Here is a 25,392-nt window from a genome sequence, read left to right as displayed (position 1 = left end):
TTACTGTGCCATTGATAGCAATTATAACAGGAAATTACTTTCTCAATTCCAACCAAAAATCTACCATTTTCACTTTAAGTAATTAAGAAACATAAATAAGTTCAGATAGAAACATGGCATCAAAATCTGGCAAACCTCTTCTTAGACATGATTTCTCATGAAGGTTACATAATCAAGACACCACCACTGAATCTCCTGGTAAAGCCTGAGCATCTTTTTTTTATTCTTTGTAGGATAACCTTCCAAAAATCTCACTGGTTATTTTTGTATCCCTTAGAATAGAATATTGAATAAGAGAGTTGAATATTGAAAGAGAGTTGGGTGTGTAGTTTAATGCATGACCGGATGCTGTATGGCATGTGGAAATTTAGCATCAAGCTAACATATAATGAAAATATATAATTTATACCGTTCTGAATATTCTCGCTCTTTTGCAAACCTCTGGAACGCTCCCATGGGGTCAGAGCCAGTACTCAAGATGAACACTAGTGGTGTGGAAGGAGACATATCCTGGTAAAGAGTTGCCAGATCAACTGGAGGATTCTCTATGAATTGTTTCCCAAGGTTCTCTATTACAAATTCAGTGAGTGCAGAAACAATCTATAAATAGCAACACAGTCAATTTACAAGTGCAGGGACTTGAGAAATTGAGAAAAAGAAATATTAATTCTATCTAACATGGGCAATCATCTCATTTACTTTACAACACTTTGGTTTTATCTCTGTGCAAACTAAATAAATAAATTCTAGACTGCAAAAAAGAACCTCCACCCCATTCTACAAATGAGAGTTACACAAGTTAATCATTATGGGCATATATATTTCTGATGCAGCTGGGCTTCAATCACATACAGCCTATCCGTGTTTACTTGGAAATAAGTCATACTGAATTCAGTGGGACTTACTTCGAGGTAACTGTGAACAGAATCCAATAGACTTAGTCACAATGTCTGCCATCTGGAACTCCTTGGAGGAAGGGTAGAATACAAATACGATAAAAGTATTTAGGTGATGATAATAGTAACGATGATTATGTCAGCTGTATAATCTATTAAGCAGTGCAAATGTAAGTGAATCATACATATATTAAGGCATTAGAGGCTTGAATTAGTTAAACTTTTATACACGTCTCAGATGTGGTTTTAATTGCATGATTCAATTACACCATGTTAAATGAACAAGCAGAAGTAAAGCTGGGATTTCATGGTTATCTCCTGCCCAAATCTGGATGCACCTCTACAGGATTTCACCACCACAGAGTTTCATGCAGCCCTGTGGCTGTCTGAATGTGGCAGCAACTGCTCATAGTTACCATGGCTGTAGAATTATGATTCCAGCTTATTTGGCTTAAATGTTTCAGCAATATTCTGAATTCAACAAGGTAGTTATAATTGGTAAAGGATACAACTATGTCTTGTCTATTCTATAGTCATAACCACAATCAGAGCCCAGTTATATACCTAGAAGTAGATAAATACAACCCCTATTTCCTAACAATGGTCTTCCCTCTCTAGAAACCTTCCTTTGCTAGAAATCTGAGTTCTTGATAAGACAGTCTGTCTATTCAGCAAAATATTATTAATAATAATAATAATAATAATAATAATAATAATAATAATAAATTTCTTACCCGCCTCTCCGATTGGATCGAGGCGGGGAACAACAGCAAGCATAAAATACATGAAATACTGATTAAAAACATAGTATACACTGTTAAAAACATCCTAAAAGCATACTAATCATACTAAAAGCATATCAGCCCTGACAGTGTCTTGTCAGTAGGAAGCTTACCTTTTCTTCCATAAAACACTTCACCACAATCAACTTCTGAAACACGGTCAGCCTAGTATCCCAGGGAATGTTTGATATGTCATCTTTGTATTTAATTTCTTCAGTTTCAGGCTCATAGCCTTCCCACTGTTCTGGGTTGACACGAATTTCAAGTTGCCCTAAAAAAAGAGCATTATAATTCCAAGCCACTTTAGTTAAGATCTTTCTAGAAAAACAATCATTATTCAGGTAGCACTGGAATAGTTGTTGTTCTTTCGGCCATGCAGCGGCCATACTCTTTCAGAAAAGAGTAGGGGTTAGTTCTGAGCAATTTGCCATTTTCTGAACAGAAGAGTTACATCAAGAACACTGATGGGCTGAAATAGAATGGGCTTGGAAGATGGCAGAACTAAATACAATATTCATTTAAAAATTGGCCACCTTGCATGTAATGCAGTCAGCTTACTGATTACTACAAATAACTACTTTGTAAATCAACATATACATTTAATATATTGAGATAATCTGGTCATAGTTGTCCGTGCTCAGGTTAACAGAGCTCTATGTGTGGCTTCCCTTGAAGACAGTCCAGAAGCTACAGTTAGTGCAAAATGCTGCATTACAGCTGTTGGAAAGAGCAGTAAGGAGGGAACATATTTTAAAAGCACTGCAAGTGAGCTACTGAGCCCAATTAAAAGTATATCCACTAGCATATAAAGTCCTTAATGACTTGGGACCGAGGTACCTGGCAGGGGTACCCATTTATTACTAGCCAACCAGGGCCTTTGAATTATAGGAAAAGCTCTGCTCCTTGTTCCCCCATAAATGAGGTTGGGACGGTGAGGATGTGAGACAGGTCATGCTTAGTGCCCCCTCCCCACCATTTGTGGACTTCCCTCTCAACAGAGGTGTGATTAGCCCCCACTGTAAATATTTTAAAATGTAATTTAATTTTTGTTTTGTTTCGACAAAAGTATTTGGCTCCTGACTTGTTTGTTTCTGTGCTTCCCTGAAAGATTATTATTTTGATGTTTTAACTGTTTTATTGTAAAGGTAGGATTTTATTGATATTTATATTATCAATATGTGTAAGACACTCTGTGCTCCTGCTTTGGAGGAAGGCCAGCGTATAAGAACTATGAATAAATAAATATTATTATTATTATTTATTTATATAGCACCATCAATATTTGATTAAAGCAGGATTTGCCCATGAGCATTTAAGTACAGTTTGGGTCCATTACAGACAAGGGCATGTTCGATCATATTTCACCTTAATAAGCTGAGATACGAACATATCTTGTATACCCGAAGACAGCTGCTTTGCTCCCCCATTCATGTGAGCTGGGAAACACTAGAGCTTCCCACTTTCTCCAAACTGAAAAATGATGGCTAATGGCCTCTGAACAAGTCAGGATATTAAGCCATGTTTTTATAATTGACTTTATATCCTGGTTTGTTCAGAAGCCATTAAACACAGTTTAACAGTTTGGATGTAATGGGAAGCTATCCTTCACTGACTTCCTGGTTGGTTTGTTCATGTGGAGGGAGGAGCGAAGTGATTCATGGTGGGATTACGTTCTTACGTCAAGCTATGATCAACCAAATATGGCCACACTGCAGGCTCCCTGCAAGCCATGGTTTACAAATTGGTAGCTAGCTCTAGGACGTGGGCTTCTCGCTCTTCCTTTATCTTGTATACTTTAACCATAGTTAAGTGTTCCATTTGCAATGATGCTGTGTTCAAAGCTAAGTCCTCTCTTAATCGGGTTCTGAAACTTTTCAAACTCTAATTCTAAACCATGGTTAGGAGAGAACCCCTGACTAGGGTTAATGATGGTTAGAACTGGTGCAGAAGGCAAACAATGGAATAGGAGGAATAGATTTTTTTCTATTATTGGTTTTAATGTTTATTTTTATTATAAGTTGCCTTCAGAACTATTGTAAGAAGGCGTACAAAAGAACTGACAGGAAAGCAAGGGAGTGCATATTTAACAAAGTTAACTCCTGATTTGCCAACCATGGTTTGCAGAAAGCCAGCATAATATCTGCACTGAACTTCAGGAGTGTTCAAACAGGCCTACTGCTTAATCATGAATCCAACGGTACCCAATTATGCAAATGAACAAAATGAAGACAAAATATTAATTTAGTTGCTGCAACTGTCATGCAGTATCAGAATACACAGAATACCAACCACTCTGGGGTGTTCAGCTACACCTGTATTATGTGGTGTATTATGATCTTTGGTATCTAACCAACAAACTAAATTAAATTTGGCTGAAACACAGGAGAGAGCCTTCTGTGTAGTGGCATCTAGTCTGTGGAGCTGCCTTCCAATGGAAGCCTGCCTTCCCCCTTCCTGAAGTCCTTATGCTGGCTTGAAAGGCTTTTCTCTTTAAGCAGGAAACGGGTATTTTTAATTCCCCAGTTTTTGAGTACCTCCCCTTTTATTCTGATCTCTCTGGATATATATATATATATATATATATATATATATATATATATATATACTATTTTTGTAAGCCACCTTAAGGATTTTAACAGAAAAGCAAGTTTTAATTTTTTAATTAATTAATTAAATGGTTTTGTTGTGTATATAATAACACAATTTGTTCAGTGATTTGGTGTGAATGGTACTGCAGGACTAGAACAATAGAGAAATCTGGGCAACAGGAAGTGTTTTTTAGGGTTTCTATAGGGCGAGATTGCAGGGGGGAACACTTTTCTACATGTAAAATTTCAGAAGCCACATTTCTAATTTGATTTCAATTGTATGGAAATGTATTTAAATACTCTCTATACTGTAAATCAGGTGGAACATTTTAAAAGTCTTATTCATATAAGATGCTACCTAGTGTAAAAAAAAGCCCTGCATAACAACTATTCCTTGTCAACCCAGGAAAAGTCATGAAACATTCAAGTTACATAAAAAATACAAAAGCACAGGAAGTTATATAAAATAACTGGGAAGCCTTCAAAATAGGTAAAGTGTGAGAGAAGAAAGCATAAAGTGTTTTCTCAGTATAGATGGCTTGGTAGGAAAAATTCTTTGCAATCCTTTTTCATATTTATTATGTTACCTAATTTAATGAAAATGTGCTTGAGCAATATGTCTGTTTGAATCCCATCAAAACATGGAAGTGTTTCTTCTAAGTCACAACACATAAACCAGGAATTTTCTTCAAGCCATGGAATGTGAGGTTTCTCAGGTCTCTCCTGTTATAAAGAAAACATACCGTTTCAAATAATGTGGGGAAAGGTTATCTATAGCATTTATTCGACCAATATATTTGCTCAAGTATGAGTACTGCCAAAGAAAACACAAAACAGAGTCATAATTATTTTATTGCCTATTTCAGAAAAGGTCTTGATAACCAGGGAAACAAATATTTGAATCCAAATCGTAATCACTTGGAAAGCAACTTCCTTTGAAAACATTGCAAACTTATTTTCAGTGTCCTCTCACTGTCGTTCTTTGGAGCTTTTCTAAGTGGTTTAAGGCCTTCTGGGTTCTGGCTCAGTCGGGGATTTGACAGAACCCTTGATAGCACACTGTGAGCTGCTTGCAAGACATTTTGTATCTGTCACAATTTCGTTCGATAGCTCATCTGTGGAAGTGTATAGGGCACCATCTAGCTGGATAAAATGCTGGATGACTTTCAATTTTTAAGGCCCAAGGTTGTGGATGTGCTTGGTAAAGTTATTATTTATTTATTTATTTAGCACCATCAGTGTACATGGTGCTGTACAGAATAAAACAATAAAATAGCAAAACTCTGCCGCATAGGCTTACATTCTAATAAAATCATAATAAAACAATAAGAAGGGGAAGAGAATGCACCAAACAGGCACAGGGTAGAGTAAAAGTAACAGTATAAAAGTCAGATCAAAACCAAGTTTTAAAAGCTTTAGAAAAAAGAAAAGTTTTTAGCTGAGCTTTAAAAGCTGCGATTGAACTTGTAATTCACAAATGTTCTGGAAGAGCGTTCCAGGTGTAAGGGGCAGTGGAAAGCTTTTAAAACTTGATGTTGTGCAGACTTTATACTGTTAGTTTTACCCTACCCTGTGCCTGCTTACCCTACCCTGTGCCTGTTTGCCTTCTCTTCCCCTCCTTATTGTTTTACTAGGATTTTATTAGATTGTAAGCCTATGCAGCAGAGTCTTGCTATTTACTGTTTTACTCTGTACAGCACCATGTACATTGATGGTGCTATATAAATAAATAATAATAATAATAATAATAATAATAATAATAATAATAATAATAGAAAATGGACGAAGCCGAGCAAGGGAAATAGAGACCCTTGGGCAGGTGAGAAACCAAATATCTCTTTTTTTGATCCCAGCCCCTTGTAACTTATGTTACAAGTAGATGTATATTATGTTAGATGTATCTAGGTTGGGTCTAGGAGGTTATAAATTCCTCCTTATGAGGGGGAATGATCCCAGCCTCCTTAAAAGAGGTTGTAGTGAGACCACTTCTGGGGGGGAAATTGTTGGACCTGGAAGATTTGAATAATTCTACGCCAGTGGCTAATATCCCCTTCCCAGGCAAGGTACTCAAGCAGGTAGTGGCTGATCAGATCTAGGCACTCTTGGATGAAACAGATCTTCTAGATCAATTTAATTTGGGATTTAGACCTTGGTTTGGCACTGAAACCTCCTTAGATGCCCTGTTAGATGACCTGGCTTCTAGTCATGATGGATATATACAACCTCAGAGGCAGTATGCTGGGGAACATGAGCGGAATAGTGGTACTGCACTTGTGCCTTGTTTATCCTCCTCCTCATTTCATTTATTAAGGTCACAGACCAGCAAAGTCGATATAAAGCATAGTGACATGAGAGCAAAATACAGTTTTGTAGAATTCCTTCTCTCAGGAGGATAGCAACATTTCCCTCCTAATTTGCATTGAGGTCATAAAAAAACTTAAAAACTCTTTCAGTGATACAAGAGGACACATCTCTTAAACAAATTAGAACCAAAGTTGTGGAGTTACTTCCAGAAAAGGCTGTTAATAATGGAAAAATTAGCTTCTTTCTGCATTCCATTTACATTTTACAGTACAAAAGGACATGTTCAACAGATTCGATTGTTCCAGCGCAACAGGGCCATATCCGTTCATTAACCAGGATCTGACTAAATCTTCCTTCTAATAGTGCGGATGGCAACACATTAAAGTGAGCAAGGGTAAATGCTCTTCTGTACTTTGGAATGGTTAACATATGCAGATATGAAGCTGCAATGAGTCCGTAGTTATTAAAGTTATTATAGAGCAATGGAGAATAAGATTTGTTAGCAGCAGTTCTCCAATGCTGTAGATCTAGGTCTATTAGTCTTTGAACAACAAGAAATTGGGCCTTTTGAAGCCCATAGTTGCCCACAGCTTCCACAGAGAAGCCTAGCATAAGTAACTTCTTCTCCATCTCTGTCATCCAATGAGTGACATAGGAATCTGAGAGCAGTAAGAAGAAGTAACTACCAGGAACTGCCAGGAAGTATAACTGTAGCCACCAGTTAAAGGCACCAATCCATGCCTTGCGTTCAACTGATTGAATACCTACTTACAGATTGATAGCTACATCCCCCACACAGGAAGGAAGGCCCAGTAACCTCCTAAGGCGTCCTATTTATGGGTTCCCCACAGGCAACTGGTTGGCCACCGTGTGAACAGAATGCTGGACTAGATAAATCATTGATCTGATCCAACATGGTTCTTATGATATTTGCCAGGAGAGAGAGAGAGGGGAAATGTGACTCTTGATTTTCCTGGACCTCTCAATGGTTTTTGATACCAAATATCCTTCTGGAGAAGTTGAGTTGGGTATGGGTGGTACTGCTCATACCTTGATGCCCATTTTTAAAAAGTAGTGTTTGGGGATTTCTGCTTGACCCCATACCATTCATGCTTTGGGGTCCAGTAGGGATCCATCTTATCCCCCATACTATTTAATACCAGAGTTAGGTCATTCAGAGATTTAGAGTGCAGCTCATCTGTATGCTGGTAACATGCAGCTCCCTCCAGATGAAAGTGCTTAATCAGTGACTCATTATGGTAATGGACTAGATGAAGGCCAATAAACTGAAGGTCAATCCAGATAAAATGGAGGAACTGTTGGTGGGTCTATCCAGGATAGTGGTGTTCAATCTGTTCTGGAAGGGATTGCATCCCCTCTACAGGATCACATTTGTAGCTTGGGGGTGCTTATAAAACCATCTTTGTCATTAGAGATATAAACGACCTCTGTGGCATGGAGTGCCTTTTAACCAGCTATGACCCTACTTGGATAGATAACCTGGCTTTGGTGATACATGCCTTAATAACCTCCCATTTAAATTACTGCATTGTATTGTATGAGGGGCTGCCCCTGGAGACAATCCAGAAATTCAGTACAAAATATGGCAGCTAGGGTACTGACTGGAACTGGGCATTATGAACATATTATGCCAAGATTGCATCATCTTCTCCACATTAATGTCTGAACCCAATTCAAAATGTTGGTATTAACCTATAAAGACCTTCACAGTTCTGGGGCTACAATACCTGAAGGAGTGCCCCTTCCCATATATTCCTACCCAAGCCCTGAGATCATCATCAGAGACTCTGCCCCCAGTGACCTCACATGCTGAAACTATTCAAGCTGGACTCTTCAGTAGTAGCCTCCCATTTATGGAATAAATTCCCAAGAGAGGTCAACCTAGTGCCTCTTTTATTATTTCAGCACCAAAGGCTTCTTTATTTTTCCAGGCTTTTAAATCCTCTTATATTTATCCCACTATATTGTATTTTCACTTGTTTTATCTCCAGGATAATTTGAGAATTTCTTGTGATACTTTTCGCCTCTCCTGTTTTTAATTGAGTGTTTTGATTCGTATGAATTTTATTTGTGTTTTTATTATATGTTGCCTGAAGAACTTTCAGTGATAGGGCAACTAATAAAACACAGAAATCACTAACTAAAGTTAGAATTGTGGTGCCAGAATTACTGATTTTCTTAAAGAATAATTATAATTTTCATAAGATTGCTTGGTTCGCTTGGCGCCTACATTGTTTTCCTTCCATCGCCAGCTGAAGACCTTTTTATTTTCTCAGTATTTTAACATCTAATTTAACTTAAATTTAAACTCTGCTGTTTTAATCTCATATTTTAACCTATATCAATTTTTGCTGTGTGGTTTTATCCTGGTCGTGCTTTTTATATTGTATTTTGTGTTTTTAAATTGTTGGTTGTTTTATTATGCTCTTCGTGGTTTTAATTTTTGTGAACCGCCCAGAGAGCTTTGGCTATTGGGCGGTATAGAAATGAAATGAAATGAAATAAATAGATTGCTAGTCCAGACCACTGGAAAGAAGCCCACAGCTGTAATATTATGTTTCAGAACACACTGGAAAAGTAATTAATGTGTTATTTTTTCATATTAAAATCTACTTCTGAGATGTTGTCCAGACATCTGAAGATGCCCTCTGCTCTAAGGGTCAAATAACAGATTAATAACAACATTCTAAAATAGCATTCAATAAAATAACGCCATGCTACAAAATAGTGCTTCTGTATTGACATTTTCCCAACTGCAAGCTAGGCTGAGATGTTCTGCTGTATGCTATAGTGTAGACACTTTATTCAATGTGCTTTCTGTTCACAACCCTTCTCTAACCCTTTCCCTATATGGACTATGATAACAATTGTCAAGGACCAGAAGAAACTGGTACAAACACCTCCACCTATCACTCATAAAAAGGTACCCTTCTCTGAATTTCAATGTAAGCTGCTCTAAGACCAACATTTGCTTAAAAGTGGAGTCAGTGCTGCACCGGCCATATTCTTCCTTCTTTGCCCACATTTCACTTGCGCAAGGGCTTTCGCAGTACAGCTAACCCAGCCTAAACTGTTGCTCCTCTATTCATGGTATCTCATGGTGCAATCTCATCTTGCAGTTGATTGGCTTTTTGCCAATCTCATTAGTATTCTAATGAGAAGCTAAGATACTAACCCCTTTTTCTACAATCACCAAACAAGAACGCAGAAGTTTGAAATCTTACTAATCATAAAAACGGTTTCCCAAATACCTTATCTAAACCAGCAGCTCCCCGGAGGAAGAAATTCCATTCATCATCTGTAAGTTCTTCTTTCTGTCGCATGATCTCAATACACAGCATAAAGCTGTAGATGAGTTTGTGCTGTTCAAAAAGGCCCCGGGAAACATTGGTATAAGTTGCATAGAGCGTCTGACTAAGCAGTATAGCCAATCGCAATTCCAGAACGTCATTTTTTTCAGATGTTTCAATAGTTGTGTTAAAAAGCTGCAAGGAGGGGGGGAAATGGTATTTATTACACGGTCCAACACTGTCACTGGGCTTGTTCATGCATACACATAAATTATCTGATTTCTCATGACTTGTTCACCCAACCCTAAATTACAATTTATTGTCCGAACTGTTTGCAGTGAACATATTGTGTTTGAGTTGACAATGAAGTCATATTTGGGCATTCAAATCCTCCACACGATGAGAATTACATGAGGGGACGAGTGGGCTAAGTTCTGTCTCCTCCTTGTCGGCCCGGTCGCCTCCGTGTATTCAAGGGCAAACATCTGCAACTGGGAAATAGTTCTACTTCTTTAAGTTGCCTTCACAATTTAGAACCCCAATAGTCCAAGTTTCTAGATCACACAGAGAGCCTACATGAATGTGGGGAGCCCACATCTGCATCCCCACTGCAGATGTTCTTCTTGAAAGACAACAGGGGCTCATCTACACCAAGCAGATATTCCACTATGAACGTGGTATGAAAGCAGTATATACAATGCAGGAGCCACACTACTGCTTTACAGTGGTATTGAAGTGCACTGACAACTATTGGCATACCATATACTGCTTTCATAGTGATATATCCTGCTTGGGTCATGGGCCCCAACAGTTGTCAGTGCACTTCAGTACTGCCATAAGGCAGTAGTGTAGATCCTACAGTGCACTTCAATATCACTATAAAGCAGTAGTATGGCTCCTGCCTTTTATATACCGCTTTCATGGTGGAATATCCTGCTTGGTGTAGATGAGCCCAAGGGCTGGCGATAAGGAGGTGAAATCAGGTGTGGAGCTTGCTGGCTCCTCTTCATCCAATTCTAATACTATGGGGGATCTGAACACCCAAACACAGCTCAAGTGTTATGAATATCCTAGCAGTGGTGACTATTCTGTGACGGCTTCTTCCCATCTGCAAATCAAGGAGTGATGGACACGGCATGTATGACTAGCCCATTAGTCGACCCTATCTATTCAAAAGATCTTAGTAACAATCCAGTGCCTTTATTTCTATTATAACTTAAGGCTTTGATATTTTGAACACAAATCGTATCACGGAATCAAGCTGAGAAAAACGAAGCCTTGAAGTTTTGCTATAGCAAAAGATTTTTCACTGATACTGTAAACATTGTGCTCTATAAGCCAATTGTGCTCTATAAGCCAATTCTCTAAATACAGTGTTGCTACCATTTTACAGGTCATCTTCAAAAACAATAAGGAAGATGAATGAATACATAAGAACTGGGTTTTGCAAGGTTACAGTTATTAAGTCATATCCTGGGTTTAGCAACAAGTAAGATTTAGGATAGAAGACTTGGAGAGTGAAATCCTGAAATAACAAAAGAGGGATGAGCTTAGGAGAGGAGTGTTAGTTTGTGTAGAGGACCAACTTAGCATTTTGGGAAAAGATATACGATGATACAGCTATAAGAGGTGATTCTGCAAGATGAAATAATAACCTGTTGCCTGAAGTCAGCCTAAACAGATATGTTGCCTGGACAGCAAGGTTCAGCTGACAACCAGTGTGCGCCCTGGCGCCTTGGCTCTCAACATTTTGAAGAAAGGCTGAACTAGTAAGGATCCCACTGCACAGGGCAAAATTCACTTGAATTTCCCTCTAAAAACACTCTATTGACATGGACGAGAGGTCCCACCCACTATTTGCCTAGCACATGGACTGAAATTGCAAAAATACTCAACTTCCTTCCAATTCTAATCTAATCCAAGCCCCACTGTAGCAGCTACTGAAGTGGCCATTGAGAAACCTGAGAACTAAAAGATGCTTTACTGTAGATCTGAATGCAAATTTCAAATTACTTACATAAAAGAAAGGAAGAGAGAGAAGAGAGAAAGGTTTTTTTTTACTCTTTTATTGTTTTAATTGACCCTGTTCAGACAACATGCTAAGCTATGATGGTTAAGCATTTTGAGCTAAACACTATGGCTTAACTTATTGTGTGAACCATGACTTAAATATCGTGTGAAACATTCCTAACAATGGTGGCTACATAACCACAGTTTAAACATGCCCACTAACCATTTTCTGTAAAAGGGTTAACGACGGAATCACAGCCTGAACAGGCCTATTCTTATGTTCACTTCTCTGGAATCTGTTTCAGATATGGAGCATTATACAAATTTTGTAAATAAATGAATCATAAATAAAATGAACCAAACCTGTTTGAAATACTTTAAGGAAAACTGATACATTGGATCAATCTCCGACAGACTTGCAATCACAAAATACATAACCGATCCTCGAGTGGCAACAGGACGATATTTTTCACGGGCTGCATTTATCTTTTCTTCTGTAGTTTCTGCTTCTACAAGCCTTACTTTAATGGCACCAGATGTAACCTAAGAACAGAAATTTCAAATAATCAACATGAAATTGAGTACCTCAAACATGTGGAACAAATTTCTCACAGCCAGAAGGAAAAATTGCTATGATATTTGGAATAACAGCAATAAGAATTAACATTTGCATAGTATGTTCCAATGTTCAAAGCACTTCACATGCATTATTTTGTTGCAGTCCTTACAACAACCCTGTAATGTAAATCAGTATTATCTGGCATAATGTAAATCTGTGGATCAAGGCTGAAGGCAAGAGGCTTTTCACTGGTGTTTTATGCCAAAAAGTTTCACATTTTAAAATCTGTTTGTTTATAAAGAAAATGATCTTAAAATGTATAAATTGGTTGTGCGATTGCTGGTCGTTGATTGTAATTTAGAGTGATATGCCATGCACATCCCATCGCCAAATTATTTATTCATTTCATTTCTCTACTGCCCCATAGCCAGAGCTCCCTGAGCCATTTACAACAATTCATAAAAAATATAGATCAACATACAACATACATATCGGCTTGCCTAAGACCATCTAGGGCCTGTCTAAAAGCACAGAAAAACCCAGGGTGGATGCACAGTGGCGCTGCGTCGATTTAATGATGCAGCAGCCACCATGCACCCACCCTGGGGCTTTTTGGTGAACTGCAGAGAAAAAAAGCTGGGGACTTACCCCCAACATTTTTCTCCGGAGCAAGGCAAGCACAGTGCATCCACTGTCTATCCTGGCTCCAGAGTCACGGCAGAGGCGCGGCCAGGCAGAAGGTGACCTGATTGGTCACCATCTGCCAAAGAAGAGGGTGGGTCCAGTGAGCCAAATGGCTGCTGGAAAGCCCGCATTTGTCCTGTTTACAGGTGGGTCGTGCCCTAAGCCAAGTTGGCAGGGCAAGCAGTCCAGGTCCTCTCAGTGAAATTCCAGTCAGGTATCACAAAGCAGCAGATCCAGAAGCCAAGGAAACAGACAATTTGTCTTCAGCAAGGTATGCCTGGGCCTGGTCTGATTTATAGCCGGCTGTTAATTAGCACAGCTGGGTCATCAAGGCCGGGTGTAGTATTTAAGTGCTCTCTCCTACTATGACTGGCTTTTCCTTCTCCGCTGTTTCAGCGGTTTACTTTTTCTTCGCTGCACTACATCAAGCTCCGCCTCCTGCAACTCAGGCATCTATGGCATGCAACCCGATGTGCCAGGATGCTCTTCTGCCTCCTGCACTTGAGAAACCTCTGGAACACTGTCTGTTGGGGCCTCCACCCCTCCCTGTGCCTCTGGCTGTGGCACCATGAGCTGGCTTTCTTCTTCTTCCTCAGAGGACTGTTCTTCAAGGTGAGGCATGACAGCGTTGCCTTCCTTCATTTAGATTTACTCACCGCCACCCTGCACCAGTGCACCAGCGATGCCACGGGGTTTGGCGGCAGAGCAATGTCAACTTAGTGCCGTGAAGACAGCCCCTTAGTGAATTCATGGCAGAGGTCAGGTTGAAATCAGAATCTTCCTGATTCATGGCGGTGCAACAGCAACTCTCATGAGGAATCTTTATGATGAATGATTCTTTTCAGTTATAAAGGCCCCCAATGAAGACAAAGTCCTAAACGATCTAGACCTCGCATACCTATCTCTACCACTAGGCTGCACAAGATCAGCTGGGAACACTCTCTTAAGTAGACCACCTATGTATAAAAACAGCTACACAATGGCACAAACAGGCATGCTTGCTGGCTGCCCCAGAAGTGATGTTCAGCATTTTCAAACTGGGTTTTGGTAGCCAGAGATATGGGGCAGAATAATTAGAATAGTTACATCCCCGAATCTCTGGGATGGGGCAGATTACAGAAAATAAGAAACCAAGAAAGAAAACCCGGGGGGGGGGGATGGAATGGAGGAAGAAAAGAAAAGAGAAGAAAGCTCGAAGCTATAATTCCATCTATTTCAATTGTTCAGGCTGCGAGTGCCATTGCTAATGTAGCCAAAAAGTCACCAAAAATCCTGAGGGGAGCACTTCACACTGCAATATTTTGTTATAGGTCCCATTTGTCCACCTTATTGAACATTTAGCCCGAGAACAAACAAAAAATGATTTTTTTTTTTTACTGACACTTTGTTTTCTAGGACCTGGGGGGCATTTTATCATTTATCCTTCCGGATACCCCTCCTCCTTTAGTCAGTAGAGACTCTCCTCAAAGGTGAGAGATATCCCCTTCTTCCAGACCTGTATTGGCAAAGCAGGCAAACCTCTGTATTCCAATAATTTTCGAACTGAAAATCGAATAATGTATTAATCATGGCCAACCATTCCATAACAGTGAGAAGGTCAATTCTTTATGGAACAGAAGTAACCGAAGAATTCACAGGACAAGATAGTGGGAATTGCCAGGAGACTCTGGACAGTATCCAACCGTGTCATTCCGCAAACTCAAATATTAAATATTTCTGCTGCGTAAGTGGTTACCCATTACGTTTGTGTATCTGGCTGCACAAAAGTTCTGTGCAAAAGGTTGCACAAGGGTGACACACAACTATTTGCACAACCGTAACTTTAGCTGGATTCTTCTCTTGCACATACTTCAGAACCTAGTTTCCACTAGTACATGATTTGTGCTGACGGAATGACACAGTTGCATACTGCCCACTGTCCAACATTTCCACATGTGAGAAGCAGAAGCCCTAATACAGAAGACAAAAAAAATGGGACTAAAGTGAGTCAGCACTAACTTGTCCCATTGATTTCAATGGGTCAACGCTAGGCATGGTTAAGTCTAGATTTAACCCTGTATTTTTAAAAATGCCTCCTGCCTTTGATTCTTGAAGTGTGTTGATGAGTTCTTCCTTGTCCAGTATATTCCCTTCCGATGTAAAAAGCATTTTTAGAATTTTGTCTTCAATGGCTTTCAGTTGATTCTTATCGGCATTGATTCTCACAATGAGCTGGGTTCTTTGTTCCTCTAATTCAGGCCTCTCTAGTCGCACAACATCACTAGGACAAAATTTTAAAAGTATAGTTAATAAAGTGAATACCAATGTTATACCTTTAATGTCTTATTTTTGTATACAGTGTGCCAACTGATCATCTTATATTCTATTTCTGCTTTTCAGGAGAGAGCATATGTGCTTATACAGCCAAAACAGCAATAGCCATACATAAAAGAGAACTGGGGGAAACCATGAGATTACAGAAATACCAACAATCTTTAGGGGGGAAAGCCCTTTGTGAGACGACCCCCAAAAGAGCCCACTGAGGACTTAGCATGGCCACAGAAGATTGGGGGGGGGGGGGAAACGGGAAACTGGGTCAGAAGGAGAATAGAATGGAGTGGTCATAAAAGAAATACAGAAGAGACACATAGATATGAAAAGGATATAAAGAACATATCACTACCTAGAGCAGCCTTTTCCAACCTTGTACCCTCCAGTTATTTTGGACTACAACTCCCAGCATTCCATACAACTGGCAATGCTAACTGGAGTTGATGATAGTTGAAATCCAAAACATCTGTAGGGTACCAGGTCCGGGAAGGCTGTCTTAGAAATATCTGTAGTCAAACAGCATCATTATTTATGACTGGATGCATCCAAACTGTTTTCAAAGAGCACATTATTAAGTTCACATAATTTCGTTTTACAAGCGGGACCTGCAACAAAATGCTGCAGTATGGAATGCTGCTATTCAGTGTGCCAGCCAGCCAGCCACACCTTCTTTCAGAATATTCCATTTGGCCTACAGCCCCCATCATCTTTCGCCTTTTAACTTTGTTGGCTAGAAAGGATGAGAGCTCTAGGCCAAAGCATCTGAAAAGCCACACATTATTTATTTTATTTTTATTTATTTATTTATTTATTGCATTTATATCCCGCCTTTTTTCCTCCAAGGAACCCAAGGCGACGTATATAATCCTCCTCCTCCTCTCCATTGTATCCTCACATCAACAACCCTCTGAGGTGGGTTGGGTTGAGAGTCTATGACCGGCCCAAAGTCACCCAGTGGGTTTCCATGGCAGAGTGGGGACAAGAACTCAGATCTCCCAACTCCCAGTCCAACACTTTAGCCGCTACGCCACACTGGCTCTCTCACATTGTCCATCTCAGAACTACAGCGACAACAGGATCATTACACATCTATCGTACATCATATTATTTATCTGCAAGCCATATGTTATTAATAAAACCTACACAAAATTACAAGAATAAAATATTTGAGTAATTAAATAAAAAAGAGCACAATGCACCTTATACATCTAGGCCTTTATCCCCAAGAATCATGTTTACAATTAACTGTGACAGTCATCAGGGCTTTAGCACAACTTTATGGAACCGCTAAGGTAAAAGGCATAACCAGCTAGGTCACTTGAATTCTGATCCATTTTTAACTCTGATGTCTCTTCAGATCTGTATAAATCTTTTGCCTTTTATATATATCAAACCACATGTATAATCACCACAATTGTTATTGTTTAATTATTGTTTTAATATTTCTAAGTTGCCTTGATTACATTTAGAAAGGTGAGATACAAATTCCAGAAACGTTTATATAAAAGTCATTATTTTCTTTTCTTTTTTAAAAAATTATTTTGAGGTTTTTGGATGCGTTTTTAATATTTCTGTTTCATTAAAAAGTTTATCTGAACAACTGTTGAAATCTTACGATTTCTGATCTAGGTTTCCTTAGCCTGGATACTTTACATGTCCATTCCATTTCACATTAAGGCAAAGTTAGAATTGCTCAGGGAGATGTATGAATTACTTCCCAGTTACTTCACTGCGTGGGCATTCCAGTTCAAGACTCTGCATTAGAATCACAGGCCCAGTAGGCATATCTACAGAGAACCATATCATAGCATTATACACAGGGTGAACTGACTTCACCAGAGATCCTCAAAGCAGCAAATTGCACTTGACTGTATCTACTTGTACTGAATGTCTTATTGTTGTTGCCTTCTTAATGCATGTGTGGTCCTATAGCCCAAGGTCTCTTGGCGAATTTGCCATGTTTCTTTAATACAAACAAGATTATGCATCCAACACCTACTGAGTTCTGATAGGGGTCAATGATTTGGAAATCAAACCTTCTAGGTATAACACTGCAAACATCTACAAAAGTATTCGGTGTCTTATATGACTGCTTCCGAGAATAACATCTAGAAAACCATATCTTAATGTTGACATGTGATGTTTCCCAAGCTTCCAATAGCTGAAGCATACCATTTTTCTAAATTAGAATTGAAAGCGCATTTCATATTTATTCCTGAAAACAAGCCCACCTTGCATGTTAAGCTTCCAGACGGCAAGCCCAGAATTAGTGACTCATGTAGAGATGCAACTGGCATCCATAGTTGGGACCTAGAGGCGTTTGTAGAAATAAAGATGGTGCTGGAAGATGGCACTTCGCTTTGCAGCATGTCAGTCTCCCAGTTAAATTAGTTTTTTTCAAAACAATTTTTTTAAAAAAATATATATGGAGGATGCATGGTGCATGCCAAGAGCGGTCTCTGCAGGCACACTGGTACTCATGGACACCCATACTGGAGACCCCAGGTTTACAAGGTGAGCTTCCATACACATGCTGTAAACATTTTTAGAAGAAAGTAGTATATAACAGACGAAATGAAAAACAACACACCTTAGCAGTTGATCTTCCAATCCAGATCTGGTAACGGTGAAATTGATTATTGTTACTTTGATACACACCTGTAGAAGAAGCACAAGGAAAAAAAGTGGCTTCAATGCCAAAATATATTTTATATGAAAACATAATCCAAAATTAAATTATGAGCATAGGGCCGTTCAAAAGCAGTTGAATTATAAATCCTCCGAATAAAATATCCCTACATGGAATTGACATTTTATATGTCTGGTATGTGTTCCCATAGTCTCTTTTTAACGAACGGTATTAATATGCTTGAAGATAACAGATTTACAGTGCAATCTTAAGGTTCTTTACTGAGCGGTAAGTCTCAATGAGCTCATTGGAACTTAGGCTGTTTCTATACCAGTCCGATGGTCTGAGCTGGTCACAGCTGAGTCCCTGTGTGTCCAAATGGGACTCCCAGGAACAGACACATGTTTTCCCAGGGACAAAGAAACCCTGGGAAAACCCGATTCTTCCCGCATTTTCGGGATCGTCCTGAGACTCCTGTCCCGCCTGGTGCTGGCGCTTACTTGCGAGTAAGCGCAGCACCGGGGCAGTGTGGCTTCGTACCCATCAGGTGAAGGGGTGGCAGCAATTTCGCGCCTCCCCTGGGATGGCAGGGACGGGGTTGGTGAAGCAATTTCGTAGTGGTTTTTTTACACTTACATTTTGGGTGGAGTGGGGCCTTGCGCTTGCGTGAGCGGCCCTGCTGCATTAAAAGAAAAGAAGGAAAAAACAGCACCCGCGACATTCCTGCTTCCTCCCAGGATATCGCGTGCCTCGTGTGCACACTGGGGGAGGCTCTCGTGATCAGGATATCGTGAGGGCCTCCCCCCTCCATCCCAGAACACCGGGAGGTGTAGAAAGGGCCTAAGTCCCAAGTAAATGAACAGGACTACATCCTTAAAAAGTTATATTTTTTACTTTTTAAAAATACCCTATTTTCAGTAGGGTGACCATATGAAAAGGAGGACAGGGCTCCTGTATCTTTAACAGTTGTATTGGGAAGGGAATTTCAGCAGGTGTCATTTGTATATATGGGGGTCCTGGTGAAATTTCCTCTTGATCACAACAGTTAAAGCTGCAGGTGCCCTGCCCTCTTTTAAATCTCGTCTCTCCAGAATAGCTCTTGCACTTTTAACTGTTGTGATGAAGACAGAATTTCATCAGGTTTTCCATATATACAAATGACACCTGCTGAAATTCCCTTTTCTATGCAGCTGTTAAAGATACAGGAGCCCTGTCCTCCTTTTCATATGGTCACCCTAATTTTCAATAACTGGGCTAAATAAAAATGAAAACACGAAAAGCAACATTTGAAAGAGATATAAGATTAGCACCAGCATTTGGAAGATTATAATGTTCCAAATGCTTCAGATACACCTGGATTCAGCAGAGCAGCCAGGTTAAAAACTACTCATGTTCCTCAGCTCATTGCCAAACCAACCAAGCTAATGTAATTTGATGGGGCTTGACATTTAGGAGTACTGACAATGCTCTTACTAGTTTCAGCTGCAGTTATGTTGCTCATTAATTCTGAAAAGTCATGCAGCAACCATGAGCTGGAATTGATTTCTCTATCTCACAGTGGGGCTATGAAACATTAATAAATACTGTCTCAAAGTGCTATTGGATTGTTAAACTAGACATCTTAAGTCATAGTCAAATCACATTATAGTGACATGGGGATGCCATGAAAAACATCATGTTCTCCCCTCTCTCTAACATATGGCAACACTTCCCCAATGTTGTGATGTCATTATGTTGTGCATTTCCCTGCCACTCTCCAAATCATTGCCTGCCAGAAGCAGGGGTAGCGAAATGTACATGCTGACATCATGCCACAGGTAAATATTGTGACACATTACAGAGAAGAAGTGAGAACACAACAGAGGGTGCCAATTTTTTTTATCAGCATCCCTATATGTCACCTGCAAACATACCGTTGTAACCCCATCGTGATGCATTGTCTCTAAATTCCCAGAAAGGGTCTCTAAAGTGTTTTATTATTATTTATTATATCATATAGGGTGACCCTATGAAAAGGACAGGGCTCCTGTATCTTTAACCGTTGCATAGAAAAGGGAATTTCAGCAGGTGTCATCTGTATATATGGAGAACCTGGTGAAATTCCCTCTTCATCACAACAGTTAAAGTGCAGGAGCTATACCAGAGTGACTAGATTTAAAAGAGGGCAGGGCACCTGCAGCTTTGTATACAGTATATGACTATGCTAACATACTGACATATACCAACTAACAAACTTGTCACTCTGTTTAATGTTTTTTATAAGGCCGTAGCTATCAAATTACCTTTTAATGTTTTAATTCATTGCAATCTTATTGTATTTTTATGGTTTTAATTGTGCACTGCCCAGAGAGCCTCAGCTATCGGGCAGTATAAAAATGTAATAAATAAATAAATAAATAAATAAGTTTTCACTGATTTTATTAAATATATTAGCAGATGCTCTAGCATAGAATATCCCATGAATATAGCATTTCCCCACCAAACAGGGGGCTATTTTTATGCAGAATATATACACAAGTGACAGTAAAATTTTGGAAAATAAAAATGCATGCCTCCTCTGAAAGTCTTATGGTGCAATCCTATGCATGTTTGCTCATACAGTATATAAGCCAAACTGAGTTCAATGAGGCTTACTCAGAGATAACTGTACATAGGATTGTAGCATTAGTTATGACTGGCTATTTTGACATACATTGTAAGCCTATCATTATACCTCAGGCAAGTAGTGTGGATTTGGCATTTTTGTTGTCATGTAGAACCTAAAGTTTTTGTCATAATCTATGTCAGAATCTCCAAGGCGAATGAGCAGTCTTCCACCGGAAACAAAAGTTTGCTTCAAAAGTATGGGTTCCAGAGCTGGGTCAAGTGATTCTTTGAGCTATTAAAACAAGGAAAAAATATGTGATGCATTTTACATATTATGGTTAGCAAAAATACTTCACACACACTTATAAGTCACTGTTATGTCTAATAAGAATACTATTCTACTATTCTCTTGTGCGTCTCCATTTCCTCTTTTAAATAACATATTGGATGAGTTTTAATTTTTTGTTTTGTTTTGCACAAAAGGCACATGGATTGGGTCCAAAGACATGTGAGCATGAGGAAAAGAGTTGCTAGTTCTGTTCTACAAATATATAATACATAAGTTCTATAGGAGTTATCATGTTTCTGCAAATGGAAGAATATCTTTGGATTTAGTTTCATTTTTCAACATATGCACTACCACAGGGTGTAAAGCAGCTCTTCTATGAGTGGAAGAAACCTTACACATGCAAAAGGCAGTGAGTTTAGTGGTTAGAGTATTGGACTGGAAGTCAGGAGACCCAGGTTATATAGTCTCCACTTGGCCAAGAAGCTCACTAAGTGACTTTGGAAAGGTCTCTGGGTGTGTTCAGATGATCAAATAACCCACTGTGACATATTTAAGCCATAGGGGGTTGGGGTGCATGCCGTGAGCCATTTTGAATATTTAAGCTGTGAGCACAGCTTCTTGTGTTGTCCGAACCTGGCAGAGGTGGGTTGTATGAGGGTTAAAAAAAAACCTCACAGAAGCCATGGCCTGTTTTTAGAGTTATGGGAGCTTTGTTTAACCCTCGCACAACTCACCCCTGCCAGGTTCAGATGATACAAAAAGCCGTGGTTGTAGCTTGAATTTTCAGGATCGTGCCTGTGGGTGCTACAGCTTGCCATGGCTTAAATAAGCCATGACGAGCTATAGCAATCATGGGAACCTGTTCACTGACTCTCAGTCTAACCTACCTCACAGGGTTGTTGTGAGGATAAAATGGAAAGGAGATGGCTCATGCATGCCATCTTCGGGTCCTTGGAGGAAAGGCAGGATATAAATATATCAAAAAAATAATAAATACATAAATGGGCAGCATTGGATCTAAACCGGTATGTCTTAAGAATTTAACGAGTAAGCAAATTTAAGAATCACTGAAATAATGCAATATCAACACCAGGTTTTATTCTAATCTCGCAACATTGGGAGTACGCCCACCCTAAGATGCATGCTCATTATAGATGTTTGGTTAGCTTTACATCTTTACGGTATTGTGATAAAAGCATGTGAGACGTCAATGCGATTTAATATCTGTTAATGCTGTCAGAGGATTACTGTTATGCCAGGGACTCAGAGCTGGGAGACCAAAGCCTTAGCTAGACCTAGCTGTCTAGAGGGATGGAGGGGTGAAGATCTCGTGATTTTTTTCATCACGAGGTCTCCCCCTCAATTCACAAGCTGCACATGATGACCTCAGATGGAGAGGCGTCGCACCCGCCATATTTATTTGTTTCTTAAAGGGACAGCAGCACACAAACGCTTGTGCGCAAAATGTAAGTGAATTTTTTAAAAATAATTACTTTCTCCCACTCCCCCCACCCCACAACCGATGGGCGCAGAGCTCCTCAGGAGCTCTGCACCCCATGCGCGGGTCCTGGCTCCTCACGAGGAATCGCGAGGGGCCGGGACAAACTGCAGCGCCTGGCCACACATTCCGTGGTCTCGGGCTCAGACCGAGACCACGGAAAAAGCGGGCCTAAAGGGGAGGGCGAGATCCCGGGGCAAGGGAGGGATCATCCCTCCCTGATCTTGGGATCCCCTGTGTGTCATCTGGGTGCACAGGGACGATCCCGGGGATTACCCCGGGATTTCGCCCTGTCTAGCTATGGCCCAAGAAGAGCTGAGGTGGCTCACCACACGGGGCAGCTGAAAACAGAACAGGGGATTCCCAGTTCTAGCCCAGGAGTTTATGAAAACGTCTCAGCCAGAATGTATGCAAACAATCTCCATCATGAGCTTGATTCAGAATAGCAACTATGAGTGTAAGCTGTCAGACTTTGAAAATGCCCAGCTCAAATCTCACCTCAGCAATGAGCTGACGAGGTGGTGTTCAGCAAGCCATTTCAGGCTTATTCCCATTACTCTTGAAAATGTTGTAAAGCTAATTAACATAATACATGCGAAGTGCTTCGAATATTCAAAATGTTTTAGATACACATGCTGATTATGATTATGATATCAGCAACCAACCATATAACGAAGCCTTCAAAAATTCTCTGCCTGGTGGTTAGACAGGGGTCTCAGCAGTCCCACCAGAACTCTTTGTAGATGTTCAGCTATTAAACAATTGGCCACTGTTGAAAGCAAAAGTAGATAACACTAACTGAAAATAAAATATCTAAAATGTATCATAAAAATCTGATAACCAATCATCGCAGATTGCAAAGAAAAGCAAAAATTGTGGGAATTGGCAGTAGTTCTTTTTGTTACAATTCATTCTGTTTCTTTGACAATTAAGTCTTGTATTTTGCAAGAAAACTCTTGGTTATGTTGTACATTTTATGGTACATGCAGTGGCTAAAAAGAAATCTAATAGCTAATTCTATCTATCTTTATTTCATGGCTTTTGTAGCTATGCAATATATATATATATATATATCCACTTTATATGCACGCACACACACAAATGAAATACATTTCATATGAAAGGGTTGATATTTAATTTATATAATGCATTCTAGCTGTCTTTCGAAGTAATGAATAACCAAGCAATCACAAAATACATGTCTAAACTTTAAAAATGAACGTGTTGTTGTTGCCAGCATCAAATTTCTAGGCACTTGGATGAAAGTTAGTTAGGATATTGCCAGCCGTGCTGTCATACTCCAAATCCATATGGGTGGGGTGATTACAGTTTCCTCTTGTAATTGAAGTTGATAAAGGAGTTCCTCCTCTCCCCTTATTTCATCATGATCTGCCCCTGCCCCTTTTTACCCTCCTTTTTCAGGGTTTCTCTACACAAGGTTTTTATTGTGCACTCATGACTGGTCACTCACGGTAGTTTGTGAGTCCTTTTACACAACATTGTCAATTGCCAAGGCATCTCCCATGCTTTCTGACCATAATCACAACTTTTTCTTAATGGGGAAAATGCAGTATTTAATTTTAATGGTGCTCCAATGGCTTGTGTATTCCCATAATTCTGCTATACCACAGATTTATCACACCACCATCTAGTGGCCATAAAATGAAACATATAGAACTTGCAGACAAAGGAAATCCCCCCCCCCACAAAAAAGCACATGTAAAGGAACTGATCTTAATCCCACAAAGAATCCAGAAGCAGAAGCCCCAGTAAAGATGCAGGATAAAAGCCTGGTGTCCTTTTCTTGAGGCTTCCATTCCCTCAATGATGAGCTCTCTGGTTTCTATAACTTCCTTTCTTTGTCTGTAGCTTCTCTTTGTTCCATTTAAGTCACTGCTCAGGCCACATCCTTTATTCCATTTGAAGTATTGGTCTGTCCAACCTCTCTGCCTCTGATCATAACCTGATCTCTCCTTTTCTTTGCCAGTCTACATGGTTTCCACTCTACTGATCAATCTTTGTTATCTTTTGCTCTTTCCCCTCACCTTCCTACTTTATGCTATTTTTCTTCAGCCCCTCCACTGCCCATCTGACATATCTTTCCTGCTCTTCCTATCTCCATTCTTATACCCATGCCTTCTGCAATACACCTAGCCACACATCAGGCTGCATGCCTCTCTTGCTTCAGTACATAGCATGGAAATCAAAAGTTCTGGATACTAATTACAGCTCAGAGGCTACCTGTTAAGGGTCCAGGGAACTGTGCAATCCCTGAACTAACCCAGAATGAAGCTGCTCAGGGAAGTTTCTGAGTCTTGGCAGCAAAGGAACTATGCACTCCCTGAGTTTGTTTGACCAAGTCTGGAATCTCTGTAATCTGAATGAAAAAAGCGTAGAGCTTTTTCAGACAAGCATTTTAAAGCACGTGACTGGCCACTCACGGATCTTCACGGGTCATTTTAACGACGCCGTGTTCCTCCTGCGGGTCCTCCTGCTCGTCTCCTTCTGCCATTTTTTCGTTATAAAATAATCTTCATTAAATGCGACTCTTCTGAGCTATAATGTGATTTCCTGCCATGTGCAGGAGAGGTTTTGCTCTCACTAGAGGGCGCTGTCCCACTAAACTGAATGGGCTGTGTGGCTGCTTCTCTTCTTGCTCTCTTCCTCTGTGTAATGCAGCTCGTTGCAGAAGTGGAACAGATGCAGCTTCAGAGCCAACAGTAAGGGAACATGATTTCCCCTGTCTGATGGAGCTCTTAGGCAGAGTACCTTTATATACTGTTTCTAAAATCTCTCCCTAGCTCATGTGACTGCAGTTAGGGATGGGATGAGCTCAAGGGTCTTACAAGTCAGATACACTAAGAGGAGGACTTATGGAGAGCAGAGGCAGAAGCCACTGAAGGTATAGACAAATGCAAATGGAATGTAAAGATGAGGTAGGGGCCA

General features: G+C 39.9%; 1 protein-coding gene across 1 annotated transcript in view; it reads right to left on the bottom strand.

Moving 5' to 3' along the window:
* The window catches only part of DNAH6 (dynein axonemal heavy chain 6), a 168,865-nt gene that overhangs the window by 39,058 nt on the left and 104,415 nt on the right, over positions 1–25,392 (bottom strand). The window contains exons 57-64 of the mRNA XM_063129118.1: positions 20,787–20,951; positions 18,035–18,102; positions 15,214–15,394; positions 12,255–12,434; positions 9,843–10,076; positions 4,854–4,989; positions 1,792–1,949; positions 410–600 (exon numbers count right to left, since the gene is read on the bottom strand). Of these exons, the coding sequence (XP_062985188.1) occupies positions 410–600; positions 1,792–1,949; positions 4,854–4,989; positions 9,843–10,076; positions 12,255–12,434; positions 15,214–15,394; positions 18,035–18,102; positions 20,787–20,951 (1,313 nt within the window). The remainder of the gene's footprint in view (positions 1–409; positions 601–1,791; positions 1,950–4,853; positions 4,990–9,842; positions 10,077–12,254; positions 12,435–15,213; positions 15,395–18,034; positions 18,103–20,786; positions 20,952–25,392) is intronic.

Source organism: Elgaria multicarinata, chromosome 6, assembly GCF_023053635.1.
Source record: "Elgaria multicarinata webbii isolate HBS135686 ecotype San Diego chromosome 6, rElgMul1.1.pri, whole genome shotgun sequence".
Classification (NCBI taxonomy): Eukaryota; Metazoa; Chordata; class Lepidosauria; order Squamata; family Anguidae; genus Elgaria; species Elgaria multicarinata.
This window is presented reverse-complemented; position numbering and strand designations above follow the sequence as displayed.